Consider the following 18,585-nt stretch of genomic DNA (forward strand, 5'->3'; position numbering starts at 1 on the left):
TTCAGTGACACATGCAACATCTATATTATGTCTTACTAGGAAATCTGTAAAGAGAAGTTTTTTTTGTCTTTTCAAGCCATTGGCATTCCAATTGAGAACAATTAAGTTTTTAAAGAGAGTTGGGGCCTGATTGTTAGTCGCGGGCATTTTTAAAGAAAGAAGCAATAACCTGCTGAATAACCTTTTTCAACTGGGGTATGAGTATTTTTACTACATTGCTTATTATTTCGTCAAGACCTGAGATGTTACCTGCTTCCAGAGATTGTGGATCCTCTACGGAGTTTGCAGTTGAAGGAATGTACGACGGATGAGCCACCTCAGCATAGCTGGGGGAGTTCATATTCAACGGAGATCGAGGTGGAGATGATTTTGGTTGAGTTTTCCCTAGTTCGTTGAGTTTTCGGGTCGTGTCGTTGTAACTTGTGGACGAGATTCTTGGGTCCGTTCCCTATGGGAGGATTTCTTGCGACCGGTCAATTTCTGCTTGATGCCCTGGTTATATTTACACCTCCTGTAATTTGAAGTATGTTCCTCGCCGCAGTTTAACACACACTGGTTTGGTTTCTTTACTGACCGGGCAGTCTGAATAGAGATGGGATCCCGAGCACCGCACACAGCGAGGGTCCAGTTTGCAGAAGTTTTTTGTGTGACCAAAGTCTTGGCATCTCAGACACTGTGGGATGTTTTTTTGACTTTCCTTTTAATTTCCACTTTAACTATGGCGTGAAACAATTGTTCAAGGTTCATAATATCACGACCACTTTCCGAATTCTCCAGCTCTAACAAAACAGAGTGGCATTGGACTTTTGTTTTTGTTGAACAATCTTGATACTTTAATGGTCGGGTAACCCATGTCACATAACTCTTGATTGATTTCCTTCGTCAGTTAGAGAGTAGGGAACATTAACGAATGATCACTTCAAGGTTTTTGTCCTGGGAATGGTTTAAACCGTGAAAAACTTTACTTGATTTGTTTTCATAAAAGTTAGTTAGTTTCCTGTAGTCATTTATTTCTGTTAGGTTTATCTTGATCGATTTAGCTTTGATTTTCAGTTGTGAAACTTGATATTACATTACACTTAATATCTTTTATTATTTCTTGTGGTTATTTACGTCACGCAAAAATATTGGTGGGATCTTAGATCGTGATTTATTTTTCTTTATATCATCAGGAGATCCTTGTTCCATTTCATGTCCTTGTTGTGAGGAAAGGAAGACAGTAGCTATGATCTGCAACATTGGTATGGGTTGGTTCAAGTATCTTGAATCGGTTTTTTTGAATGAATCTCACTCACATCGAGGTAGTACTTCTTAGGAGGTGGAGAAGCATTTGCAGTTTTTAGTAATATGTCGCTTTTTGGATTCACGAAGTCGTTGTTGTTATCGGGAAGAGGAACAGTTTAGTCATTTCATTCATGTCTAACGTCGAACTTTGTCCGAGCGGGAACAATTCATTAGCCTGGCTGGCTGTCATAAGCGGTAGGAGTAGTTTTAAAACATTTTAGGTTAAGCCTTTGTTTACAATATTTTGAATTGAACTCTCAAATTTCTTGTGTGAACGAATCTTGTGAATTAATCAAACAAATACAATCTAAACACGGTAAAAAGTTAAAAAACAATAATTAAAAACACTTAAATAAAACTTTTGAACAAACAATTCGAAGAAAATAGCGGACTAGAAAACACTAGGTAAAACTGTTTTGTCAGTCAGCTGAAGATCATCTACATATAGTTGTGGTGTCATAAACCAATGTTTACACAGAACAGTTGATAACAGCCTGTTTCAAATTATATTTAGCAACTTTAGAGACGAGATGGGATTTTCCATACAGTGGGGTGTGGATCGGTTTTTTAAATAAGAATAAGCCTATATTCAGGAACGCCTATGTCCATGTAAAATTATCAGTACAATCGGTTGAATAGTTTACGCGTGAAAACGCGTAACAAACAGCAAGCAGACGTCCTGTATATTAAATCAGAAAGGCCGTTTATGAAAAATATCTTATAAGAAATTGATCTTGAGGCATTGTTAATGGCGTTTACATACTAGAAACTGCATTTGTATTGTCGATTTGGACATTTAGAAAGAATTGAGAAGTGTTTTTGAAATAAGAATAAGCCTATATTCAGGAACGCTAATGGCCACGTTAAAATTTCAGTACAATCGGTTGAATAGTTTACGCGTGAAAAAGCGTTTACAAACAGCAAGCAGAAGTTCTGCATATTAATGAGAAAGGGCCTTTATGAAAAAGATCTATAAGAAATTGAACTTCTGGTATTGTTAATGGCGTTTACATACTGGAAACTGCATTTTTATTGTCGATTTGGACATTTAGAAAGAATTGAGAGTGAGAGAAACTCTTTAAGTGTTGATACGTCCACCGAGAGAGCTAACGGACTCTATGATCCTCTTGGAGAATTAACGGACTTTCTCCCTCGCATTTGACATGAAAAGAAAGCAATGGATCAATATAAAAAGTGAGAGAGAGAATATGACACTTCTCTTAAACGTTCGCTCACCCAAAAACGTCGTCGAGGTGTAAGAGATAAATCCTTACAGGGAGAGAAAAGTTTCAAGTTGAATAATTAATAGAAGACATGTATCTGTAAAAAAACGTAAATGTTTAACGTGGGATTACATTTTCATTAGTGACACATAGCTTACCAGTTTTTTCTCGTAATATAAACATTAACTAAACTGTATTCCTCATAAAAATTACATTATAATAATGTTGTTTACCAATTGGCGTAGCTACCTTGGGTGGCACCCGGTGCGGAAATTGGTAGTGTCACCCCATCGAAAGAAAAAACAATAAATTTTATATGATAAAGGTCATGGATATATTTTTTTTCTTTTTATTATCTATCACTATAGAATAATACACTTTTAACAATTCAAGCCAACCAAACACAACACACTTCACGAAACAAATGAGAAATGTTGCAACTGAAACGTAAAAGATCACGAGTATGGGACGGGGAATCCCCCACGACAGCGTCAGGCTCTTTTGCGGGAATCCCCGAATTATACATAGAGCTGAGCTAGTGCTAGTGGAAGAATCCCCGAAAAAGAAATTTTTGTGCTAGCGATTTATTTTTGTTTGTTTGTAGGCTACATTGCTCTTAAAGTTGAGAGACCGGGTGGGTGTCACCCCAAAAAAGGTGACACCCGGCCCCCCGCCGCCCCCCCTTTGCTACGCCACTGTGTATACAAGTTCATTATAAAGTATTCTCTCTTGTTTGCGTTAAGACGATGTTACTTGTAAATTTTGAAAGTTGTCTCATATTGAAACTTCTTCAACGAATGAGAAAGTGGAGATTGTATATATTGAGTCAAAGCACAACCTTGACTGAACACAGGTCCTATACACAGACTTCAATGTGAACGGGTATAATAAAAACTGTCTGTGCTTATAAAAAACAATTCCAACGTTTTTGGAAGTCTTAATGTTTTTGTTTTAGTATACAATTGAATGTAATGTTCATGTAATAAAGTTATGCACATTTTGACAAACTTTTAAATGACGGTTCGTCCATATAAAACTAGCGGTTAAGCTGAGCGAAATTTTAATATGTCATAGAACATTTTTCGCTCCAAATTATATATTATAATGCAAAATCGCACAGTGTACAGCATTTTCATGATGTTTTGCAGAGTAAGTCGTCAAATTCTAAAGTAAAATTCCATTTCTGAAACACACTGAACGAAAAAACTAGAAAATGTGTTAAAGTGAAATAATAGTGTTTGAAATGAATCCAAAACTGTATTTGGTTATTACTTTGGTTCAAAGTATTCGCTCCCCTTTTGTTGTGAATTTTACCTATTTCCCGTAAAAATCACAAAAGTCTTTAAATAGCAATATCAATTTTGTAAACAGTTAAAAGGATAAACAAAATCCAACGGCAGTCATAATAATGACCACGTTCCCCTAAAAACTGTTAAAGGTATAGATAAAGGTGGTGGTGGTAAGTGTTTATTTCGTTACGAAAATGATAATATTCTAGCAACGGTAAGTGTTTTTTAGTGTCAAGAAACGTACTTTGCATTTAAAAAAATATTATTATAGAATCGTTGCTGACCTTTTACCATTTGAAAAAAGAAGCAGAGTACAAAATGTCTCTAAGCAAACTTTAAGTAGCGTTTTATTATTCCATTTTCGTGATTAGAAAAGTGGTAAGGTGGTTATTATATTTTCTCCCCGTATTTTTATATTCATTACACTAGCATGTTGAATCACTACAGCAGTCCGTGATGAGGCAAGGGAAGGCCTAAAGAGAACGTTGTCATCGCATTACTGCAATTAATTAGTCGCCAGAGTCTGGGATAGACGGACAAAGGATCGAATCAGTGCCGATGTGATCAAAGAGGCCTTGAGAGGCTGGCCTTATGTATATGGCACGTGTCCACACACGCACATGTCCATTTCCTTGCTTTCACGCGCAGACACACACACGCGTATGCGCACACATAGACACCGGTTGTTGCCAACCTTCAGAGAGCTTACCTGTGAACTCGATCCAATGACACAAATCTGCGGCTCTGCCTTGGCTGGCGAAACAAAATAAACTTTGGCTTGTGAAGTATCGCGTATCTCAAATATTGACTGTCCCGAAGAACCCAAGGGAGAAAAGGGCAATTTCCATCGTGCAACTAACAATTGCAGTAACAGGTTACAATAGATAAAAAAATACTAAATATAAAAGCAATATAAAAAATGCCCATTCCTCTTCCCTTCTTTTTTGCTACCATCTTGTTTCTGCCGTTACGATTACCATTTACCATTGCCTCTGGCCAGTCGTAGGTGGTTGGTCAGCGAATGCAGATCTATTGTGACATATATTCCGTACTTCAATTATAATTATGTGTTGGGTTAGTTATTTAGCTGAGGAAGAGATGAAATTGCAGATCTCTAAACGTAGTGTTACTGATTATTGACGTGACAACGTCTTAAATTAGGTTGCGGCTCGGAGTCACTCATGAAAAAGTGTAACGCCCGGTAACGTTACGATGCCCGTCCAGTGGGTCCGCCGCACGGGATAAAGCAGATAACTATGTTTATTCGTGAAAATGTGGAGTGCTTAGATTCGTCATTTACAACAACTACAACAATAAAGGTAAATAATTGTACACTGATATTTCATTATCGTAAACTATGATTGATTGATTAATTGTTAGATTGACACAAAAGTTGAGAAACTGAGTTTATAGGTTATGTCATACTATTGACAAATGTTGATAGTGTTAAGTAAATTATTAGTTTAAATCACTCTGCAATCAATCGTAATTCAGTCGATTGAGAAGAAACAGCGCGTATTGCTAGTCAAACGTTTAAAATAACAAATTATAACCTCTAACCTGTCATAACAGTGCGACCAAACAAACGAACTAAACCGACCAATCACCACGCGCGGAGTTAGAATTTAACTGTGTTTAGCAAGAATTTCAAATTCCAATTTTAGTAAATGTTTTATTCAACTTTACCATTTACAATAAAAAATTTTAATTAATTTCAAATTATGTACAATGTTTTAGTAAACAAAATATATTTCTATAGTTAAAATTTGTGCAATCCTTATTTTCATTCAATTCCTTGTTCCTATTGTGCAATTTAATAATATTCATATCAATAAATATTCTACCGAGAAAAAGACGTTGTCACGTAAAATCTTCGCCCGTAAAACCGACTTTACAGGCAACCATAATGTTTTTTTTTTTTATTACTGAACAATGGCAAATGTCCAGAAACATCCTGTTTCCTTCACAATCCTTCCATCATCAAAAACAAACTTCAAAGTTCTGGAAGATTTAAGTCACTACGGTCTCTCGGTTATTGAAAGCTTTCGACCCTCACGAGCTTTTAGCTTCTGGGATGTCATTTTTGTGGGATATCCAGCCTTAGCAAACTTTATGAGCTCTCGGGCTCTAAAAATGACTTCTTTGGAAACCCCCAGACAACTGCTGAGACTCCCCGACCTCTAGAAGTTACCAGCCTCTTGAAGTTCCTGGTCTCCAGATGACAACGACCTTTTGGAACTCACGGTGCCTGGAAGGTATCCACTGTCTGTAGCTTTCGTCTATCAGAAGCTTGCCGTCTCTAGAGCCACCTGGATTCTGTAAAATTCCGGAATCCCTTTCTGAGTATCTAACTTTTTGGAGATACCAGTCTCCGAGAGATCTCGGCTTATCGGCACTCTAGTCCCATTCTAGAATCCGGTTATTCAAAATCCGTCTACTGGAACTTCCCACCTGTAGAATATTTCGACATCTCGAATTTCCTGGCGCCTCATTGATTTCAGCTTGTAAAGGTTTCCGTCATGTGGAAGTCCCGACTCTTTGGGGTTCCATCATTTAGATGGTTTTGGACTTTAAGATGCGCCAGCCACTGGGAACCCTCGTTCTTTGGAAGATCCTGGCTTTTGAGTTCAGATCATCGTTGAACTGTTGTTTCTAAGATATATTTTCCTGTATAATCATCGCTTTTTTGAGGTCTCGAGTATTCGAAGAATTAGGCCATTGAAATCTTTACGTTTCTAGAAGACTTTGGCTTCAATAAAGCCTTTGTCGCTGAGAGGTTTTAAGATTCTGCCTGTATCTTTTAATGTTTATGGATGACCGTTAACAATTGAGGGCTTCACCGAGATTATACAATAGTTGTATACACAAACACAGAACAATAGGTAACTTAGAAATATAATTAAAAGTTATCTCTGCATGTAATTTTCAGGTATTGAGTAACTATTAAATTTAAATTTAAGTTGTTGCGTTCATTTAACCTGGGGCTGGCCAAAAAATACACTAATCATTAATTTTTGCTTCTCTTAATAGTGAAGTAAATTTTAAATTGAGATTTAGGATTATAACAACTATCGAACCATCAGTTAATCAAGCAACGTTACGTTCTTGTAGTTGTACAAAATGTAGATATTAAATTGAAATATTGAACGGTACTCCTCCGATGTTTATATAAAGAAAATTTACTACAAATTTTCATCATCTTGCATTGAAAATAAATTATATGATACAAAGACTACTAACCGTAGTACTATTATTTAATTGTGGTCATATATATATTATTTTTCCTGGAAGATTTAAGAAATATGACTGAGCAGAGATCTAGAATGAAGTTTGTTGTAGTTTACCTTTATTTGTAATTTTATCTTTCCAAATGGAAAGGTCGATAGCTTAAAATGCCATATTTATCGTTGAACTACCTAATTTACCATCGGTTTTATTTCCTCCTCGTTAATTTGAGTGGCTGGTTTTCAATAAGTGGATCTTACTTTCTGGTGGCGGGTTTTTTTTTACCAGTTCACCATGGGGGCATTGGTTAAGGACGTGGGGTAAATTTTTGCCGTAATATAACTCTAGGTTTTAGCAAGCACATAGCTTATATTAGTGCCCGCCCAGAACCTGCTTTTAATGCCTTGCACATATGCCGCATTACCTTCTTGTTCACAGAGTGTCCAAACTACGAAATAACGTGTTAATCGTTTGGCGTTGATTATAAAGGATGCCGCTTCTGCTCTTATACTACAATGAACGTCTATTTTTTAATTACTTCACATGGGATTTTGAACTAATTTGTTTAGAATCCATAATGTATAGTTTATATTCGGTGTTACAAGGCATTCTGTTTTGGTCTTCAAAATGTTTTAATTTAGCAGTGTATGGATCATTCGTTTTCCAAATTTATATAGAAATGTTTTTTTATGTTAAATGCAAACTTCCTTTTTTAGTTCTTCTGATTGTAGCAGTTAGTAGTTCTTTCACGAGTACCCTGGAAATAATTTGGCATCGCCTATCTAAATGTATTTTACTGCGGAGTGGATCAAAATATCAATGCCTTTAAAACAATTACACTTAATGCGTTCAAAGAGCTGGGTATAATAATTGTTGTTTGAAAACAGTTTTTTTTAGAATTTGAGGAAAAATGAATTTAAGATTGGTATTTTATTGTTATTGCTACTGACTAGCACAACCTCACTGAAACCTAATTGACTTTGCAAGTTTACGTCAAACGCATTGTGTACGTCTTTTAAAATGGATTTTAAAATTTAGAAAGAGCACGAAACTTAAAAGGCCACATATAATATCCACCGCACTAAATTAAAATCTTAATGTATTCTTCACAATTCAACATCAAGAGTCACGATGTTACAGTAAGCTATTCAATGCTGCAGTAATTTGATGTTATTACATCCTCCGCCAGACAGGCTCTGTGACCTCTTTGATCAAGATGGCAGTGTACCGCTGACTCAGTTACCTCAACAGCTGATTACTTATATCAAACTGTCAGCTGGAGTTTATTCACAGCTGCTCGACCGGTTTCGCGGCATTTCGCAACGAGTCGCTGACCACGTGATTTTGTCTGAATCCATTAGATTTTTTAAATACTACTGAAGGTCGTACTGAAATACGGCACAGTGATTAATTGTGTATTCGTAAATAGTTTAACATCAACGTTATTAATGGTCATTCAGCAAAAACAAGGTAGATAATTATTTCTCTGGAATATTACTGTAACCTCACCTATAAAGTATTAATTTTTAACCTATTATTAGTTCTGTACCCTAAGAGTGCCGCAAGGATAAAAAAAATAATCGGAATATTCTTTTTGTGTTTACTGTATGTGAGAACTAACGTGATTTTTATGATAAAAATGAAGGTTTTTTAATGAGAAACTTTTTTAAAGATCATATAAGAAAGGGCTATGTAAAATTTACTGTAAAACAATGTCAAAATTCTTTATTTTCAAATTTTGTTTTTAAGAATTATCTAATATAATATGGATTTAAATATAGTAGAGAAAGGTATCCAGATGGCCTTAGGGTTAATCTGATAAAAACCTATTTACACACAAAGTTTTTGTGTTTGATTCATACAAACTATGTTAATTTTTTTTATTTTTTGAAAGAAATTTTTAATTAAAGGACATTAAAAAAAGAAAAAGGATCTGCATGAGAAACGTAACAATTAACAGAAATATATCAGAGAAAACAAACCACTTTGGTGACAAATTCTGCTTTTATTCGTTATAATTCAATGCTTAGGTAACACTGCATGATAATAAAATTTACATACATCCACTATTGAAATAATCCCACTAATGGAGGTAGGTGGTTTTGGGTTTGCACAATAAACAATTCCAGAATCACCTGTTTGTAAAGTTTGGACAACACTGGCAGGAGATGTTACTTGGATTGCAGAATCAAGTTCTAACTCTGATTCACTGTGTAAGGTCAAGATAAGTAATACTACCTTCTTGTATCTGTCTTGTCTGCGGCTTTCATCAATTGTTAACAAAACATTAGATATACGATTTAGATATGCGACTTATTATATAATGTCACTATTAATAAGGCAAACCTGTTTGGTTTTGTTGTTTATGCTTTTAATGTGTATATTTAAATATAAATTCACACGGTGTCAGGATTTTTGTAGCTACAGTAGACTCCCGTAAGTTCGGCCTCGGTTAGTTCGGCCGCCGCTTAGTCCGGCCGGTCGGCTGAGCATGAGTCACACGCACTTGGCGCCAGCCAGAAAGCGGGCAGCACGTCTCTACTAACAGTGCCGTTTGTATTCTTTGGTTAGTTTACTGCTCTGTCAACAGCTCATCAGTTCGTCTCGAACATTCATACTGGGTGGTGCTCGTCATTTTTACAGTAGACCTACAAAGTCAGTTATTTTCTTTTAGTTTGCGTTTTGTACTGTTGTTTATTTACTCGTGGGTTTCTGTGATTTCTTTTGTGTATGTACAGTACTGTTGTTTTTCATAGTTTTTTGTGTGTGTGCGTGTGTGTTTGAACAAAAACTGTTTTGCATCGTGTTTTAATCTGTTTTTAAAATGAGTGAAATGCGTAAACGTAAGTACAAGTCAATGGGAACAGAGACTACAAGCTCTGGAGAGATTAGACAAAGGAGAATCCGTGCAAAGTATTTGCAAGGATTTAAACGTGGGCAAAAAGTACAGTCAACGACTGGCGACGCAACAGAAAAAGTATTGAAGGCTTTTGTACACAAATTGATACCGAAAAAGTTCTAGAAAAGCGTTGCACACTAAGGAAGGCCAAACACGAATTGGTGGAAGATGCTCTATGGTTGTGGTTCGTTTCAAGAACGAAGACGAGGAACGCCATTAAGTGGGACCAATATTAAAAGAAAAGGCCATGATCTTACACTCAAAGCTTCAACCAGAAGAGGCGTTCGTGGCTAGTGATGGATGGCTCTCTCGTTGGAAAAAGAGACACGGCGTACATTTTATTGGAGTTTGTGGTGAGAAGTTATCAGCAAACCCAACAGCGGCCACCGACTTTTCTGCAAGATTTTTTAAAAATTATCGATGATGAAAACTTTTGCCCAGAGCAAATATACAACATTGACGAAACTGGTTAAATTTTAAAAAACTTCTGCCTAGAAAAACATTTGCCACCCCGCAAGAAACGTCTGCTCCAGGGTTTAAAACCAGCAAAGACAGGATAACAGTCGCCTTGTGTTCAAATGCTTTCGGGGACTCACAAGTTACCCCTATTTGTCATTGGCAAAGCAGCAAAAACCGAGAGCGTTTAAGAACATAAACATGGACGCTCTCCCAGTGTATTATCGGTCACAGAAATCAGCGTGGATGGACACGTACTTGTTCAGAGAATGGTTTGTATGCGAATTTGTTCCCAAAGTGAAAAAACATTTGGCAAAATCGAAACTCCCCGCCAAAGCACTTCTACTTCTTGACAACGCGCCTACTCATGATGAACATCTTCAGTGTGACGATGAAAAAGAAATTAAACTGCTGTTCCTACCACCCAATGTAACCAGTCTTCAACAGCCGATGGACCAGGGTGCTTCAAGAGGGAAGTATCGTCGTAAGCTACTTTCGGAAGTTCTTTCCAAACTGGAGACTGATGACAGCTTAGACCTTACCAAAGTGTTGAAGTCAGTTTAACATGAAGGATGTTGTGTACATGTCGGCCAAGGCATACGACGAAATACCACCATCCACGTTTGTAAAGTCTTGGAAAAAAACTTTGGCCAAATATAGAAGATAGCGTAGATCAAAACAACACAACAGCAGATGAGCCAAACAACATTCTTGATGGCGAACCTGATGACAATGCAGCTCTATTGCACGACCTTCAGCAACTACCGAACTGTGGTCCCATTGTTGAAGAAGATGTTTTGGAGTGGATCAACATGGAAAAGGAGCTAGACAACGAGGTTCTGAATGATGACGAAATCGTCGAGTGTGTCATTCGCCAGGACAACGAGATGAATAACGACGCAGATGGTGCTGAGATTGAAGAGGAAGACGAAGAAAATAAAATGAGCCACGCTGAAGGAAAAGCAGCTTTGCAACTGGCAGCTACTTACATCGAACAGCAAAAAGAAGCAACTGCAGTCGATGTAATTTTTATTAAGAAGTGGCGTGAGTTTGCACATAAAAAAATCATTAGAAACAAAAATTCAGAAAAAAGTGACAGATTATTTTAAGTGTTAAGAAGCTAAACCACCAATGTACAGTGCAGTACTGTATTATTTTATTTTTTATTTCATTAGGTCTGTGGTTTTGTAAAATAAAGCGTTACTCTGTGTTGTATTCTATGTGCAAGTGTTTGATTCCTACACGCATTGATTCCCAACATATGCAGTATTACCGTGTTTTATTGGTAAGTACAAATTTAAAATTAGTTTTAGTAGTTAATTCTGTGTTGGTAATGTTTGGAAAGGTTAATTTTACGGTATTTCATAACTTTTATTGAAAAATTACCCTTGCAAACAATAAATGGGCATTTTTTTAAATAGGCATCGGTTAGTTCGGCCGCTTTTAAGTTCGGCCTAGGGTCCGGTCCCCGAGGTGGCCGAACTTACGGGAGTCTACTGTATTTTAATACTGGGTAATAATGGATCTACATCTGAAATGCTGAAAGTGCTCTTGAACTCTGAGTTAACCATGAAGAATAATTAAGAAACGGTAAGTTATGATTGAACTATGAAGATTTTCATGAACCGATTTCATGGTCAGGCTGAATCAATAGGTTTAATGAGTTTTGAAGTGCGAAGGGACTCCCAAATAATCCGGAGCAGCAACACATCAGCATGTTTCTTTACTGTCTCGGGCCGAAAGATGTCTAACTCCTATTTCTACAGGCATGCAAAAATCACAGTGGATTACTTATGACGGAGTCCCTTAGCATGAAGCAATGTAACGGGGAGAATGGACTTTTACAATTATGAGCTGCATAGGATGTTTGATCATTGAGAGTGGGCTTGTGGAAAATTTCAGAGCCGTGTTTATAATTATTGGATTGGCATTATGGGGAGGTTGCACAACCGCAACCTTTTCCAGAATTTTCATCCTTCAAAAAAAGAAGTTCGAACAATTGCAAAACTGCAATGGAGAGAGTCGTGCAGGCCTGCTTTCAAAAATCTAAAATTTTTGACATTACCTTGCCTCTACATCTTGGAAACTTGTCTTTTTTCAAATCCAAATGCACACACAACACACAAGAGGTAGTGATTTACACTTTTATGCAACTAGAGGCAGGGATGAATACCGAACTGGGAGACACAGGACGGTAGCTCACGAGCGTTTGCCTTCTCAGGCAGGAGTTCGAATTGTCAACAACTTGCCGAACTCGATCAAAAGTGTCCCCATGCTGAAGGCATTAAAAATTCGTCTAAAAACAACATTGACCACTCATGCGTTTTACAGTATATACGACGTTATGCCACACAGTTGGGAGACCTCTCAATTGGTTGACTGACCGGGGAAGTGGTGGATGAATTTGAATGAGTGAGAGAGAGTGAACGCAAAAATGGTACGTATGGAAGGGACTTCGATGGTGGAACGAATGAAACATTTCGCTCAAAATACTTGACGATTGCTATAACACTGTTTTTATGTTTTACAATAACAATGCAATAAATAATTTATTATTATTATTATTTTAATGATGGTCTTACTAAATCTAGTTCCAGGTATTCGGAGAGATTTTTGTCTAAAACATTTTACTCCAGGAAGGTTTTACATTGAACAAGGCATTCAGAGGCACTTCAAGATCAAGTCAGACAGCTGAAAGAAGGTAATGGCAACAGTAGCATCTTGGGAGAGATCTAAAACGAACAAATTCTATTTTGACAGAATATATTGAGCTAGATCCCTTACCCATCTTCAAGTAGGTGATGTGGTCTGGATTACCGACCTCAAGAACTACAAGGAAAATTGTAACCCTAGGGATAACCCATCGAGATTATATACTTAGACGGAATAGATGATTCCCCATTAGAAATAGTGAAAGACAACCAGTTCCCTGGTGTCATTGGAACTACACGAGTATGAGTATAGAGACACAGTTCTGAGAAGGAAGTGTCTGATTTATGAGATATGGGCGTCGATTAACAAATGATTACCAGGAAATCCCCAGCTAGCAGGAAAGATGCAGAATGTCATTGAACTCGATCAGGTCAGGTAGTAAGAGCTCCTCCAAACAAGTACTGCTGGTCTGGGTCAACTCCTGTTTGAAGAAAAAAAATTAAGGTGAGGAGGAAGCTTTATTTAGATATACGACTAGATTTGTTTTCAAGGGAGTTCTTTCTACGCCAATGTCATTTCATTTGAATTGAGTACCAATAGCGTTTATTTTTTAAGGGAAAACGGTCCAAACCCATTTACAAAAAGTTACTGACCTCCCACGGAATCGAACGCGGGACCTCTAGATTTGAAAGCCGCAGCTTTATCACTACGCTACGGCGAAGATCAACGTTCTTGCATCTTCTTGCGTACTACTGAAAGGCCTGGATTGGACTCAGACACTCAAATGTCCACATTAGTGCAAGGACGTAGCCAGCGAGGGGGTCCAAAGGGTCCGGACCTTCCAATTTTCGATCTTTTCAATTACTTTTCTAGTAAACGATTATTATTATTATTTAAGTAATTCAGTATTGCTGTAATGTACTGCTGAAAGATCATTCTCAACAATGAAACGAGTCAAGAACTTTTTAAGGAACAAAATGAGGCCTTACTCTCTGTCCACTACGGTAAAATATCAGTAGTCTGGACTCCCCCTCCCCCAACTTTTTCTGGCTACGTTCTTGATGAGTAGCAATTATCAACTTTAAAACACGCCTCTATAAAGTACGTATTTTTAGGTGAATGTGAATGGAAGGTGGTTGTTAAATGTCGTCCTCTTTGCCTTTGTTCATCTTTCAGATACACATAGGCTACCGCCAAAAATCACATCTTTATATTCAATAGATTTCATAAACTTTTCAAATTGTTTAACACTGTTCTTTATATGTTTTTGTGCAAGCAGGAAAAATAGAAACAATGTTTTGATAATTCCACTATGAATTGCAAATACATAAAATAAATTGAGATCGTTATGAAATCTATTGAATATAAAGATGTGATTTTTGGCGGTAGCTTTATGTGTATCTGAAAGATGAACAAAGGCAAAGAGGACGACATTTTCTACAAGATGTATTTATCCTACGTGTTTCCCCAACAGCAGCTCGTCACACACTATCTGCTTCCTAATATTCATCGCATCCAGTATTAAACTTACATTTCTTAAGTCACGATGGCCCCTTTGCATTATGATTCAAAGACGTACTTCTTTTTCACTATCTTGACGTACTGAACACGAAAAATAGCCAACAACGTAAAAATCCTGCGTTAAAACGATAATTCGTGTTTCGACCCCGTTGATAGTTGCAAAATTCGATAATTATTCCCACTTACTGCGCCTTCGAGGCCAAGGATACCACCGCAATGCACGGCTGTATGCGCCCGGAAAACGCTACATGCGGCTTATAGGCAGTGCGCGTTCCAGAAGTATAATTCGTTGTAAAGCACATAACGTAGCTTTGGTGGGAAGGACTGGTTTTAATGTGAATCCTGAGTTTAGCTCCAGTTCACCTTCCTTTTAGTGCAGCGTCTGGAATCTGACGCTGTCACAGACTTGACTTGAGAAGAACGTCCTAGTAGTAAATCGACATTTTGTTATATATTATCTTTTGTACAGATAACATAGATGATTTTTTAAATTAACACACACACACACACACACACATATATTTATATACATATATAAATATATATATATATATATATATATATATATATATATATATATATATAGGTATATATAAGTTATATATAATATGGTCTCATAAAGAGCGAAAATAAAAAAATTGTGTGATGGACGAGGCATTTGAAGTTTATGAGGACATACGTATTACAACAAATTTCGCATAAATCTGAACAATCGTTTGGTAAGTTATAAATAATTTGAACCTGTTTACATGTATGCCGAAAAACTTAGGCTATATGTACTCGAAATACAATAAGTAAGAAATAAGTGGCTAGTTATAACTATAATAATACGTCCGCAAATGACAAATTTTAAGCTACTATAAAAGTAAAAGTATTTTGATATATACTAGTAATATCTATACCCCTCAATGTTAATTATTGCTAGTAATAAAAAAACAACGTTTTTATTAAAGGACAACGAGAATGTCATAAACAAAGTAGGGTCGAAATGAATTTGCTATAAATGTGTTTTTTGTAAGTTACATAAAAATACACGTGCAATTAAACTATCATAAATTAAAATGTTGAAAAAAGTATTTTAATTAAACTTATTTTCAAAATTAAATGTTTTCAAGCTGCCTTTCAATAGTTGGTGAACATTCCGGGTGCACCAAAAATATAGATTACCTTAGCTTATTAGTAAAAATTAAGTTTACAAGCTAGCACATTTAAGAAGGATAGCTAGCACTCTTAAGGATAATACAAGTCATCCCTGCCAAAAACAGCATTTCATTAGGTTTGGACTGTACCGCGTGCTTTCACGTAAACTGGAGAGGGACATGTGGCTGGTGCGCATGCGCAGATCGCGTTTCGTGCTACATGGTTTGGTCTGTAACAGCTGATGTCAGCTGATCAAACGAGGCAACATGACTAGTGCTCCTTTCGGTGTGGTACGCAACTAGCGCCTATAACCGGAGAAGAAGAAGATATGAATCATGACATTGGCACTATATAAATACTAGCCTAAACCCGCGGCTCCGCTCGCGTGGCAGTAGAGAGGGCTACATCAATCAAGCATCGAAAAGAAATACTAATTTTATTATACGTTTTTCCAATTAATTTATTGCTCTACTAATACATCGTAGCATATCATAAAATCTATTATAAAAGTTTTTTTGTTTATTTTAATGCGTTTTGGTAAACAACGTTATTAGTTGTATTATTTGGAGCATAAATATAAAGGTTCTTCGGGTTTCCGACTCTTGAGCAAGCGACGTATAATTGACCGTGCGAGAAACATGAGGGTTCCAGATGGATTCCTGCGACGTTAAGTGATTGTCCTTGTGCCTTATTAATCGTCATTGCGAACGCAAGTCGAACGGGGAACTGAAGTCTCTTAAATTCAAATGGCAAGTCGGATGGAATTAAGGGGATGCGAGGGATGAAGACATCTTCCCCGGCATTATGTTATTTTCCAATAAAATTCGTCAAAAAAAAAAACTGCTCAAAGGAATTCTGTAAAAAAAAATGTTGTTGAGAAAAAACATTCTTCAAAGAATATTTACATGAGAAAACAAAAATACTTGCCTATTTTTTTAAACCTTTTACTGATGGAAAATAACACTGTTCTTGGAAATTGTAAAAAAAGATATCAAATCACGTTTATCAAAAATTTGACATTTGTGACACGTTGTAAATGTCAAAAAATGTTTGTTTACATAGAAACGTCAAAAATATTTATGTTTACTTAGTTACTGTCAAAAATAACAACAATTTTTTGTCGCATTATATATGTTTACAAAGAACAGCTGATTAAAAATTTGAAAAGACTCTTTCACTTAATAACATATGTTTGCTGCAATGCATTTTCTTACGGGTATTTCTGTAACCAGTGGGGCGGAATCCTGAATCGGGAAAGGGATAAAAAAAGTATCCTATAACCTTCTACAGATCAAGACGAACAAATTAAAAAAAAAAAAATAGGCGAATCCGTCCAGCCGTTTGTGAGGTGATGCTGTTACACACGAACAGTTTCATTTTTATATATATAGATAATGTACCTATGAGTTAACCGGTCCTGACAGTAATTTACCAGTTTTACAGCAGCAGGCAAATCGCGATACCATGTTGTGTCTTTCATGTAGTCGTAGCAAAGTTTTTATATTATATTAGGCCTACAGTAATAGAATAGCTATAATAAAATTAAGCTGTTTTTGTTTAAGATTCTTCTTTAAAGTTCAAGCTTTCTTTAAGATATTTCTTTTTTTAAATTTAAAATGAGTGGTCTTTTGTTTCAGTGCTGCTGTAGTGAAAACATTCGACATATTCTGGATCGATATCACATCCGACCCTCTGCAGTTGACTATGCCCGCAGGCAGATGATATCACAGTCAGCCATGTATATCAAATTGTTTTTAAAAAAACTTTAAATAAAAAAATGTACTCACACTTATTCTTAATGTTGTTTCACTGCTAAACCAATAATAACTGATCGCATGATATCATAATTTTGTGGTATCTATGTTTTTATTTGATTCTTTTGGTAATTTTAAGGATTAAAACGGCCTTTTCACTCTGAAATTATATAGTAAAACAAAAGAGCTCGACAATATCCATCCGAATTTTTTCAAAGAACAAACAAAAATTCAATGGTCTTCTCCTGGCAGAAGTATGACTTGATTCCCTGTTCAAACCTGCACCCGATAAATGTTTTCCTGCATTTACGATAAACATTTTTTATTTCGGTTTTGCCCATTGTATAAAAGGGAACCAAGACATTTCGACAGGTTAGGTGGTTAACAGGTGAAATAATTGCAAGCCCCCCCCTCCTTTGAAGGAGTGGTACACATTTTTGAGAGGCAGCCATCCTTCACTCATGAAGGATATGGAGTCCAGGCAAGTGGAACCGCATAATGTCTCTGTGACCTATGTCACAGAGCGGTAGCCCAGTGAGGTTATTAACAGGTGTAGGCCTGCAAACAAGTCCCCCGGCAGTGGAATAAATCAACTTGTGTTTGAGCATTAAGGATCCTCAAGGAAATTGCACACGTTTTCAATAATTTCTTCATTAAAGGTTGCTGAAAACATCCGGGACAATAACGGCTAATTCACCTCCATCCTTCAGCAGAGGATGTTTTTCACATATTGAACAAGTCCGAAGTTCTTTATTGTTTTAATAAAACTGACTGCACTTAAATGTCCCTTCTTTAAAATCTAGGAATTGTTATCACCTATCAACACAACTCTTTGTTTGAAGTTTATTTTTGACGATGGAAGGGTTGTGAAGGAAACAGGATTTTTCCAGACATTTGCCATCGTTCAGTGAAACAAAACAGTATTAACACTACGTTTCAAGATCTGCAATCTGATCTCTTCTTCAGGTAAATAACTAACCTAACGCATAATTACAAATTAAGTTAAAAAAATTATTTATTTTTATTATTTTATCAGGTAAGTTATTTACCTGAAGAAGAGATCAGATTGCAGATCTCGAAACGTAGTGTTACTGGTTTTTTTTTGTTTCACTGAACGATGGCAAATATCCGGAAAAAATCCT

At 36.4% G+C, this 18,585-nt stretch overlaps 1 protein-coding gene across 1 annotated transcript in view; it reads left to right on the forward strand.

Moving 5' to 3' along the window:
• LOC124364145 (putative defense protein Hdd11) overlaps positions 1-17,481 on the forward strand; it is a 32,103-nt gene extending 14,622 nt beyond the window's left edge. The window contains exon 5 of the mRNA XM_046819388.1: positions 17,327-17,481. Coding sequence (XP_046675344.1) covers positions 17,327-17,411 — 85 coding nt within the window. The 3' untranslated portion in view covers positions 17,412-17,481. The remainder of the gene's footprint in view (positions 1-17,326) is intronic.
• Positions 17,482-18,585: the final 1,104 nt, after the last annotated feature.

The sequence above is a fragment of the Homalodisca vitripennis genome, chromosome 6 (genome assembly GCF_021130785.1).
Source record: "Homalodisca vitripennis isolate AUS2020 chromosome 6, UT_GWSS_2.1, whole genome shotgun sequence".
In the NCBI taxonomy this organism is placed as follows: domain Eukaryota; kingdom Metazoa; phylum Arthropoda; class Insecta; order Hemiptera; family Cicadellidae; genus Homalodisca; species Homalodisca vitripennis.